The sequence below is a fragment of the Charadrius vociferus genome, unplaced genomic scaffold (genome assembly GCF_000708025.1).
Source record: "Charadrius vociferus isolate BGI_N301 unplaced genomic scaffold, ASM70802v2 scaffold248, whole genome shotgun sequence".
NCBI classification, from domain to species: domain Eukaryota; kingdom Metazoa; phylum Chordata; class Aves; order Charadriiformes; family Charadriidae; genus Charadrius; species Charadrius vociferus.
In genome coordinates, this window is record NW_009649851.1 from 2,023,899 (window position 1) to 2,036,287 (window position 12,389).

Below are 12,389 nucleotides of genomic sequence, written 5' to 3' on the forward strand. Positions count from 1 at the left end.
CAGAAACTGGTGGAAGTTCAGGAAATTAAGTGCTAAAGAATAGATTTTCTTCGGCATTGTTTCAGCGTCATATATGACATGCTTGTAGTGTTCCCTTTTCAGTTTCTGGGGATGTTGGCATGGCCAAGGTTAACCCAAAACCCTAAATTTAAGGAAAGGGTTTTAGAAAGGAGGATTTAAGACACTGTGGTGGTACTGATTGCAGCTCTTGCATCAGTATTAAGAAGGGAATCTCCTGCTGTCTCCTGGGCTTGGACTTAAGTCTAGGAGTAGATCTAGGAACAGACTCTATCTGAGAAATAGGGTAGAAACCACCCATTTTCATAGTCCATAAATGACATGAAAGAGCGAAGGCACAGAACCACTTGTAGAGTTTCTGGTTTAAGGCAAATATACAAAACCAGAGCCAAGATGTAGAAAATAGATGTAGGAGAAACATACAGCAGCTTATAATCTTCCTTCTGGTATTACACTGTAGTTGGCTGTAGAGACCTTTGAACTGGATACAGTAAACTAATACAATGGTGAGTTGACTATATTCTCCTCCAAGTAGCAGAATTCCTGTGATTATACTGAGAAAAGACAACTCGTTATTGCTCAAGGAGAAATTAAAACAATTAAGTAAAGAATATGAAATCAAGTCTTAATCCTAAAATTCCTATTCCTTAGGAAAGACTGCTGAATCTTGTCTGCATTTGCAAATACCGAACAAGACTGAAAAACAGTGCAATTCTTCGCAATAATCTCACAGGAAGGGAAAAAAGTTGAAGTGGATTTTTTTTCTGGGACAAACTAGAAAAAAGAATGATTCAAATCTGTACAGGGATTGAGAGCAGCAAAGGCAAGCTGAATATGCATTTTTAGTTACTTTTATAGCAAAAAGTCTTTCACTGCCTTTGGGAATGGCACTGGAGTTATAGAGAAGGTGCAGGAAAGTTTCTTCTTGTGGTTGTGATACACCTATATGTGGAAACAGTGCTTCCAGTTCTAAACTATCAGTATGAATTCAAAGAGCTAACTCGGCAAAAGACAAAAATGAGAAGACTATACATACTGGAGGGAATAACACTTAGGAAAATGGTGAAACCAAGAGTGCAATAAATGGCATTAATATACAGAAATGGAGAGGTTACAACTTAAATTTCAAGAAATCTTTCCATCAGTGTCTAGGCACACTGTTTTAATCCAAAACATTAGGACATTTAAAGCCAGATAAGAGAAACTAAGAGAAAATTCTGCAAATGGGAACAATTTTACCTCAACACGTTTCTTAAAGTCTTTTTTCATCCTTAAATTCTACAACCAGAAAAAGATATACTGGTTAATATATCAACCTTTAATCCCAAAACAACGTTAAATAGAAGCTAGCTATGCTAGATATTTCAGCTGTAGAAAAGTCTCACCGGGAAATTCTGAACATCTGGCTGGTTGCTGATGTTCACTTCTAATCAATCTTGATACAATGAGGAAATTCCAGAGGACTGGGAAAAAAAAATTATTATATCAATATTTCAAATTATCAGATTGGATCATTAGGATAATTCTAAGTCAGAGGGAAAATAGGGAAAAAAATGATACAGAATGAAACATAGATATAACTAATACTGATATAGATTTATAGAAAATACAGTTTGTCAAATGTATTTGCTTAAATGAGACCATAAGTTGGCAGATAATGGTAAAAGTTTGGATTGATATTCTGAGGCTTTTATAAGGCATTTTGATTTAGAAACCAGAATGACATATAATCAATATGATTCTCATTAAATGGATTAAAGACTAGCCAGGAGTTAGATCTCAAAATACCTCAGCAAAAGGGAATTATCGCTGGCCAGCTGCATTTTGAGTGTACCCCTGCAAGAACTGGTTCTTGATTATTTTTTTTAATCTTCCCTCCACTTCAATTAGTATTATTTGAATCATGTTTTAACCAAAGGATGTCCTAGAGTTCTTACAACCCAGAAGGCAAGCCTAAATACTAACTGAACTCTGGCTGTCTGATCTAAGAGCACAGGGTGGGATATAGGAAGAATTACCACGAGCCCAGAACTGTAGCACTGAACTCTTCTGTTTGGGATTGCTTCATACTGAAGGCACCTAAATTCAGTAGATTCCACAATTTTTACTTAAGCATTTCAGAAGCACCCAACATCTACTTATGCAAGTATCCAGAACAGCCTCAGTCTTGACTCCTAAGCCCCACTGTTTGCCAATATCTTAGGAGTGGTTTATTTGCAGCTTTCATGGTGTGCCCAAGGCACAGCAATCGGGCTTCCTTCCTTCCTCTCCTTTTGGAATCTTAAATCTTCTCTCCAGAAAGGCAGTTATGCAGCAAGAGGAGCAGCCTGCCCACCCTCTTCACAGCACCAGGAACACGTGTTTGAGATGCTCCCTGTGGGACAAGTCCGACTCCCCTTAGACAGAGTAAGTAATTTAATTTGGACCTGCTGCATCTTAAGTCAATAGGCTATTATGTAAGGGGACTGGTTTGACCCCTGTCTTTTGCTGTTTCAAAAGAAGGACGTGTTTCTGTTCAGGATAAGCTGAAAACATCAGGCCAGCAGAAAAACACCCACTCCTGCCTTTGAACTTTCCTGCAGCTCCAAGTTGAAGCATAAGCTGTATAAAGAGCAAGGTCTAATCTTCAGCTCTCTCCTTAAGTAGCCGTTTGCTCAGTGTCTGTTATGTTCTGAACCCTATTCTGAGGCCCCACTTCTCCCCACGTATTGGGGATTGAACATACCATCTTTAGACTGTCAGGTTCTCCTGCAGGGCCTGCCTGCATAAATCTTTAGCTACCGATAACCATAAAGCGATAGCTGTCAAGAATAAAAATTGAAGCTGGCAGAAGTCAAGAGTAGCCGGTATGCCTAAAACTTGTGCTTCAGATCCATTTAAAATCTGTTTCTGCCCACCCTATTCCATTCCTCCTCCCAAAAAGGTATTTTCTCTGGTCAGACTCATAAGCAGCTTATTTTCTTGACTCTTAGTATAGTTGCATGGGACTCTGGTAACACAAACACGTTTTTGTCCAGACTACTTAGGCTGAGATTAATCATTACATAATGCTTTCTGTTAGGAGGCAATGGAGGACATGTGTCTGGAAATGCAATAAACTGGCAAAAACGATTGCTGTAATCGTCAGGAGTATGGCAATAATTGAACACTTTGTATATGTTAATAAACGAGAAGCAAGCCATAAAAGACCTTAAAAGTGAAATCACAGTTATCTGATTCACTAGAAATTATGACCTAATGGGAAGATAGGGCGAGGAGAAGGGAGGATTAAAATACTTTAATAGACAATTTGTTTGTCAAGGCTGGAAAAGATAGTTTATTCTAAGTTACACAAATTTAAATAGATACCTTTAAAACCTTTTTCTCTATGTAAATTTAATGGAGAATTATAAAGAACAGCTTAGCTGGAATAATGTAAATGAGATCTCCATGGATGAATCTGAGTATAAACATTTTGAGCCACATTCTCCATGCTTACAAAAATATCCTTTCAAAGTAAAATGGCTTGCTAAGTAATTAAATATTTAAAAGCTGAATCAGAAGTTAGATTCAAAATAGACTTCTGGAGTGAAAACATCAACTTTAAACACAGGTTGTGTTTCACAGTTTTTGGTTGAGGGTTTTTTTGTGAAAACCAAGTAAAAAGAAACTGTTAACTTGTCAACAAATAGTCCGAATTTATCTGCAATTCCTTTAAGTTTTGTTCTTCTGACATGAACACGTTTAGAAATAGAAGGCAAAGCGGATCCTCAGCTGCAGCTTGGAACGCTGTGCTCCCCCTGACATTCTAGACCCTCCTCTTCACCGTCTTTCCGCACAGATGAGGTACGGCTGTGGTTGTAATGTCATGCCTAATCTTGGTTTGAGATCTGGAATCACACCATGAGGAAAACACAGGTGAAATCGTTGTAGTAATGAAGTGAAAAACAAAAACATTTCCATTCGAGCTAGTTGTTCTCCAAGACAATGTCTTCTTCCTGGATTGAAAAGAAGGTTTTGAAAAGATGTTAAATGTGTTCAATTACATTTTCACTCTTGTTATGAATAAGAACGACCATTCTTATCCTCTTCTGCAACAGAGGATAGGTGGTAGTCTATGGCAAGAAACAGATTTTAGAGAATTTGCCCCTTTCACTGGGCAAATGCCATTGTAATGAATTCTGTCAAATTTATTTAGATAAGCTATTAGCTACTTTATCTTATCTTGAAGTGCCAATCTAGACAGAAGATGTTTTAAAAAAACGATACTGTGAATTTCAGCCTTTGTCCCCTACTGTTTTCTTAATTACATCTACTGCCAATCATTATTACCTGGCAATTATTGTAATTTGTTAAGTAGAAAGGTATGAAACAGGTCTGGATAATACCTTTATATATTAGTTCCCATTTTGTGTATGACTAGTTACAGGGAGTAAATGTGCTTGTGGAAGACACAGATAAATCGATAACAACATCAGGAATTGGTAAGGTCAATCAGGCGAAAAGAAATGTACAGAACACACAATAGAGATGGACTTCATCAAATCTAACTTTGGCCAGTTAGATGTTGTGCATTTATTTCAAGGGAATTGTCTTGGCTTGGCTCCTTCTATCTTTTGGAGAAAAAATATCCCAGATAAGTAAACCTAGTCACCCTCTACATGAGGCTATGTCTTTCTATGGACTGTGGACGTAGTCCTGGCAGTCAGCTTATAGGGAACACCTAATTTTTAGGTTGATAATCATATGTAAGGTAAATTATCCCCTCTTAAAAGCATCCAAAGACAAATCCATAATGATTTAGGACTGCCAGGATACTTCCTCAGGACAGAATGCAGTGCCACATGCTGACCCTCAAGCTAGTTCTGAATAAAATCTGCAATTTCTGGTGCTGATCCAAGTGCTGAAATTTGAAAGCTGGTTGTGGAAATCACCTGTATGTAATGAATTTAGCAGAAAATGACTGCTAATTGTGAAATGAATAACACTTATGTACTGCAATGATATAAAATGTGTAGACTCCTCAGATAAGAAGGTATTGTGCTGTCTTTTTTGTTAGTTTATGTACTAACGAGCTCATCTCGATAAAAGATATGCTAAAATGTGTTATCTTCAGACTGCATTATATTGAATATCTTTAAAATAGCTGTTCTGTCAGGACTGTGGATATTTTATATCATTCTGTCCACTTATCTGTTATACATTTCCAGATTTATGAAAAGAAACAGTGCAAGGAATCGCTCTTACCTAGAGAAAAAGGAATAAATGCCTCTTTCTTGACAAACTGCCCACTGCCGTCCAAAAATCTCTCAGGAAAAAACACTTCTGGGTTGCTCCAGTATTTTTCATCAAAATGAACTGAGTAGAGGTTTGTAATGACTGTAGTGCCCTCAGGAATAGAGTAACCACGCACAACAGTATCTTTGGACGTTGCGTGAAAAATACCTAGTGGAGCTATATTACAGAATCTTAGAACTTCATGTAGAACAGCTTCAGTGTATGGCATTTTGCATTTCTCTTCTAAGGCAGGCATTCTGTTTGGGCCAATGACTAAATCGATTTCTTTTTGAACTTGCCCTGTTAGGAACAGGAAAAAAAGCTCATGTTTATTGTGTAATATCCTTTATTTTTTAATTTAAGCTATAAACTGTATACTTTTAAAAGGATACTGAAACATGAAAAATCTTATATAAAATATAGTCGCTTATACGCTTTTAAATTTAGATTCTCTATTCCTTATCCTGCTAGTAGGAATTATTACTAGCATATATACCAGTGATCTTCATTTCAAAAGTAATTATTCTCAGTAAAACTGTGTTTTAACATACTTTTCTTTGCTTCTGTATATTTTTATTTCTGGAGCTCTTCAAAAACTAAAGAAACAAGCAAAAGACTGCAAAGATGATGTACATTAAATACTTGAGTGAACACAGATAACACTGAAATTAGCCACTTGAACTTTCCCATGTCTAATTCTGCTATGATTCTTTAGAATTGTCACAATGTAAAATCATTCACTCTTAAACCGAAAATACCTAATATAACACAGTGCAATTTAAGAGGGACAGGAGTCTAAATTTAACTGAAAAGGAACAATTTTAATCACTATTTATTAAGCTATTTTTAAAATTAAGTTCACAGGTTATTTAGATAATCCCCAGGGCATTCAAACTGCCTTTTTTTTTCCTGATACACTTTCTTTGTCAAAAGTGCCAAACAGCTCCTAAGTAAAAGAAAGCTGGACTTCTACAATTCATGTGGAACCAATAATGAAAATCTGGGCAATGGCAGAAAAATTCTATAGGAATCACCAAGATTTTCAACCTAAGTGACAATGTTTCACATCAAAATCGAGAGATGAAAAGTAGCTTTGTAAAAGTATGTTCTGTGATGTAGTGGTGTATCGGTGTACATTGTAATACTTGGACAGACAACGTCTAAATAAATGAAAGGTAACGGTAATTTTCATTTTTATCCAGATGAACTGATTTTGAATCCAAATTCAGAAACTCATTATATCACAGGATCTGAGATCAGAAGATTATTTTAGGTGAGTGGATCTCTACAAAATCAGCCAATGCGTAGAAGACACAAAACTGCAGTGTTTTCTAGATCTTTACTGAAAAACAGTATCTTGGTCAGATCTTAATAGAGAAGGAATAAGGATGCTCTTGTTTTAAGATATAAATATTGTTTGTGAGCCAGGACAGACTGATCAGAAACTTTGACTTTAGTGGCCCTTTTTACATTTGGGCTTTTCATATAACATAAAGCATAAATACATCCTACTGACTAATTACATATTTTAACTAAAATATGGACAATATTATTTATGCATCCTAAAAACTTAAGTAGCTATAAAATCAGATTCTAATTTTTTCATTTTGAAATGTTTTTCTTTTTTGGTAGATTTTCTTATTATACTGTGTAAAGCATACAGATGAATCAGTGGAACTCAGAAGCATAAAAGCAACATAAAATTTTTTAAAACCCATTTGTTTTAAATGGTCTGAAATGTGCTGACTGGTTAAAAACAGCAACTGCAGTTTTCAGCTTCCACAAAAAAATTATTGGTTGTATTTAGTGACCTGAAGCTACATATTTCTCTTAAGTCCATCCCTCAGAGTTGTTAAAATTAACAATGCAAATCCTGTTAAATCTTGCTTTTAATCCTACGCTAGAATAAAGTTTTCCTATTTTTTAATCTTTAATCAGTTTCCTCATGTACAATTAATTAATCAAATAACTAAAATAGTTGAGTAAATGAAAGTAAGAAAATATGTAAGAGGTTATGGGTCTCAGGAGATATTTCAGCGAACTTTGGTTCTACTTGCTTAGCCAGATCTTTTAACCAGCTCAGTGAATAAGGCACTTAAAATAATGATAAAAGCAGCAACAAAAGATCTTTGGCATCAACTTCTTTATTTAATCTGAATGATTTTCACTGCTTATAGCATGTCACGTCTTGACATACATTATCATCATATTTTGATTTTTATTTTTTTCAAGTAAAGTTGTATTTACCTTAAACATAAATATAAAATTTGATCTCTAATTTTAAAATAATAATTGCTTTTTGTCCAGCCAATTTAAATTGAAAATTATTCTAGCTGAGAGAATCAGAAGGTAGAGAGTCCTGCACCTACTACCATAACAAGAAAATATAATCTTTCGTACATAAAGATATCTGGTTCCTACACAGAACTTCAGATCTCAAGAGCCTTATAGCTATGGGCAGTGTTGTGAACTCCATTCTGAAATGATGATGATGGTCAAATTGATGTTAGAGCAATATTCTTCAAACATAGTATCAATAGTAGCTTTGCAAGTTATCTAAGCTGCTCTTTCTCTCAAATACTGGAAGTCCCTAGTTGAACTATGCACTGCTAAGGTTTGATAGCAAAGTGGAGGCAGTGAAACAAGAAACATGACTGTTCACTTCTAAAATCCACACCTCTACACAAAATGTCTGGGCTAACATTCAGACATCTGTTGCTGTCTTACTTCAGAATGGCTGTAACACATCTTTTTATTTTTAAATGCTATTTTCGTTCTTCCAGAAGTATAAATATACATGTCCATAATATGTAAATCTATTGTGAATTGAGGCACTTAAGGATAAAAAGAAATTGTACCTAAATTGTGAATTACAACCTGATTTACATTTTTGCTGATATTTTCACATCTTAAATTTAGTTTAATTTCATATTTAATTGCATTTGATTATTATGTATTAATATAGATTAGTACATCTACCAGCCAATATAATGCATCACAACACCAAATTTAAATATATTAGAAAATCCTTATTAAAAATATTAAAGATTCGTAAAAATGTATTTACAAAATAATATGCTAAAATTTTATCATCATACTTGACCTTTGATATCCTCTTCATCTGTATATAAAATAAGCTTTTCACATCTGTCCATAGTGCATTTGGTAATGGATATAATAGAACAATATATACAAACATTGCTTTTTGGTTAGGACTATGAATCACTGCACCACTTTCAAAAAGCTTTTGAAATTGGCAATTGGAAAATGTGTCAGTTCCTCAAAATGTCAAAGGTCTTACCTTGAATGTTTGGATAAAGAGCCATAAATAACACTGCCCATCTTAAAACGTTTGTTGTGGTTTCTGTCCCAGCTATGATTAGTTCTCCAACAGAGAAAATTAAGTTTTCTCTTGAATATGTAGACTCCGGATCATTTTCATTGCAATCCATCTCATCTAGATATGCATCTACAAAATGCCGAGGTGACTGAGGCTTCCTATTTTCAGAGACACGTTCAATAAGCTCATGAAGAAAGTCATAGACTTCAGCTGCATTTTTAAACAGCTGCTGGTGTTTCCCAAATGGCAAGATACCAATCCAAGGAAAAGCATTATATAAAAATACAGAAGCACTAGCAGCTAATTCAATATTTTCACTAAAAATCTCAATCATGTGCTGAAATTCAGTATCTTCGTATGTAAAACGTTCTCCAAAAATAATCAAATTAGTAATGTTTGAAACAGCATTTGTTATCAAGTGCTTAAGATCAAAGGGTCTGCCTTTGTACGTATCAATGGCATCAAGAAAAAACACAGATTCTTCTGAAATTTTGTGTTCAAAGGACCTTTGACCATATCCAAAAATTCGAAAGGTATTTACAGCTAATTTGCGATGTTCTGTCCATCCTCTGCCATATTTACTGTTCAGTAAGCCTGAAAAAATATTTTGACACAGTATTTTATGCAAGGCTTTATTTTTCCCCCATAAGATAATAATAATTTTTTTAAAAATATAAAATTAGTTAACAAGACAAAAAACAAGACAAAAAATTACACATATCTTGCTATGGAACACAGTCTGAGAGTGACAATCCTTTCCAAATAATACCTTTAAAGAAGCATTGAGTATTTTATGAAAGGAGATAAAGAAGTAGAGAAACCAGCTACAGCAAATGTTTCACGTACTCACAAACCCACCTATTGGCCAAAAATGACATTTTTATATAAAAGACATTAGCACTTACCTCCCATGTTTGTCAGCTTCTTAAACAAGGGAAGAGACGGTCTATCTGCAAAAATTTCACTTTGATGAACAAGGCATTCTTTTACTGCATCATAGCCATTCAGTACGATAGCAGATATACCTCCAAGATCGAGACTGAAGATCTTTGGGAGGAAAAAAGTAATAAAAAATGTAAAATGCCATTAAAACCAAGCCTTAAGAACAAATGAAAACAAGTAAATACAAATAATGAAAAAGCGAAACATCAGTGCAAAATACAGACTTGAATAAACTTCAGTAGGGCATACAGGGAACCGGAGGTGATACAACTGTGGCATTACACAGTAGAGTCTGTTGTGAGCTGAATTACTCTGTCAAAAGATAGAGCAAATTAGCCCACCCTACATTCTGTGCTTTGCTGTGCACCTAAAGTGAGCAGCCCGTCAAAGTAAGGGCTGGGGATGCTTCCATGTAGTCATTAAAATAATGTCAATTTGGTACAACAATGCCTATTTTTCAGAAAAAATGTACTATGCCTTAACATTAGTAGATATAAGTAGATATTAGTATAAGTATATATAAGAATATACTTATAAATATATAACTAGATATTATTGGATATAAGGCATAATTTTTATATAAGAACTAAAGTAAGTATATTGTTTACTTTCCTAATTTGCTGAGGCTATTTCCACAGGAGGGAGGAAACCTTTACTACCATATCGGCTTTTCCTCTCTGCCTTAGTAAATGTAAATTCCAATAGCTTAATTTGGTTAAGGGCGCTGTGACTGAAGCTACAAGTTCGTATCATGAAAACTTCCAACATGTCACTTAATAATGGCAGACACTGAAGTGGTGTCAGTTGTGAAAACCACCAAGCTGCACCCAGTCCTTTCCATCTCTGAAACTGGACACCAGCTTACTTTGCACAGGCTCCCAAAGAACTATCAGATGATAGAATTGAGGGCCATGATGACAGCCAACAAATGACAGCACAGCCCAGATAGTCTCATCTCCTGTTTCCAGAAGTGGCCAGCACTAGATGCTTTGGAGAAAGATGCGATACATCCTGCAGAAGGCCCATAAACAGAATGAAAATCTTAGCCTAAGTTTTAAAAATTGAAACTGAGGCTAAACTAAAGATTGAAGTCCTATATCCTTTTCCATACTTTTCTTAGCATTATAAATTTGTACTTTTACCTACACAAATATCCAGTTTTTCCTTTATCTCAGAGCTCTTGACCCCCACAATATGAAATAATGTTAGCCTAACTATATATTCTGTGACAAGTGGGTTGTCACCAAGAAGGTTGTTCCTGGAGGTACTTAAAAGATGTGTAGACGTGGTGCTTAGAGACACTGTTTAGTGGTGGACTTGGCAGTGCTAGGTTAATGGTTGGACTCGATGATCTGACGGGTCTTTTCCAACCTAAACGATTCTATGACTATTTTATTTAGGAAACTTGATATTTTCACTGTTATGTGACAAGAAAATACTCATGAGGTATTTCTGAAAACCATTTGTGAGTTTTGTATGCTTTGACCATAGCTTATCTATCTTTCTTCCTATGTCATAATTTAAAAAAAAAAAAAATGCCTTTCATTGTATTTTTCCAGAGCCCCCCAAAACCTGATCTGCTGTCTTCAAGTTCCCCTCAAATTCTGCAGGACCCTTTCGGACAGTAGGCGACCAGAACTACATATAGCATTCCAGGCAAGTAGAAAGCTCAGTTTATTTGATGACACATTTTCCTTCTTATTTCCATTCTATTTGTTGTAGTATTTTGCTTGAAACACATTTACTTTTTTCTATTGCCAAAGTAAATGAAACAAGAGATACTCTTTTGTTTCTGCCATTTAGCATGCTTTTCATTCATGCACGTTGTTTCGCTTCTCATTCCTAACAAGACTGTGACTGTTTCTGCTGTAGCTTTCATAAATGATCTAGATAAGAGCTTTTGACAGACTTAAGTTCCAGAAACAGTTTTATTTGCTTGTTAGGGGAGTTATATTTGAACAATTCTAGCAGTTTGAAGGACAGGACTTTCTAGACAAGCTATGGTTTGTTGCACACAAAGCTCAGTCCTTCACAGAGCTCCACTGATAATCCTGCCAAGTAAAACACCACAGGTGTTATAAGCAGTGTGGAGATGTAGTGGCACACCGAACGGCTGCCCAGGGCGCTGCCACCCAAACGGGGGGGTGTGTGTTTTTGTATGCTTACACATACACACTTACAAACGCTAACACCTGCCTGTCTTTCCCTGCTAGATCAAGTTCGGCCTTAATTTTTATGAAGCTTATAAGAACAGATCAGTTGTTTGAAACTAGTCAATGAAAAGAAACACCTGATATTCAAGAAAGTATTATGTTCTTGTATATATATGCCATTTTTACATAGTTATACTAACTGACTGTAAAGAAATATTGCAAAGACCTGCTACGGGAACTTCGAAGCAACATGTTTTCATGTTGCATTATCCAAGTGCCTGCTATTTGGTTGTTGTAAATTTGTTAATTTTAAGCCCTTTTGGCGTGTCCAAGACTCGTGGATATGAAACAAGCGAGTTAATTCCATTTGCAGCAGGATACCAGTTTCAATACTGTACCGAAGAAAAGGGAGAGCCAGGCAAGCAGAGAGCTCCTCTCCGCCCCTGCCGCCCTAGAGAGGGAGCTCTGGCATAAGAGAGGCAAAAAACTCTTCCCCTCTGCCGCTGCTCTGTCCCTGCTCCCACGGGAAGGGCTGACAGGAGCACCGGTTCTACCGAAATACTCATCAGCCCCAAAACCTTGTTCTCCGGGCGCCGCTACCCACCGGGTACCGGGCCCTTTCCCCTGCTCCCGTTAGCCGGCGGGGGGAGCTCCGCCCCCGATGCCGCTGCCTCCTCCCC

The 12,389-nt window shown here is 36.1% G+C and overlaps 1 protein-coding gene across 1 annotated transcript in view; it reads right to left on the reverse strand.

Annotated features, from left to right (window-relative positions):
* Positions 1–3,819: 3,819 nt before the first annotated feature.
* Positions 3,820–12,389, reverse strand: part of LOC104291711 (vitamin D 25-hydroxylase) — a 20,725-nt gene continuing 12,155 nt past the window's right edge. The window contains exons 6-9 of the mRNA XM_009890981.1: positions 9,520–9,661; positions 8,576–9,208; positions 5,245–5,574; positions 3,820–3,995 (exon numbers count right to left, since the gene is read on the reverse strand). Of these exons, the coding sequence (XP_009889283.1) occupies positions 3,820–3,995; positions 5,245–5,574; positions 8,576–9,208; positions 9,520–9,661 (1,281 nt within the window). The remainder of the gene's footprint in view (positions 3,996–5,244; positions 5,575–8,575; positions 9,209–9,519; positions 9,662–12,389) is intronic.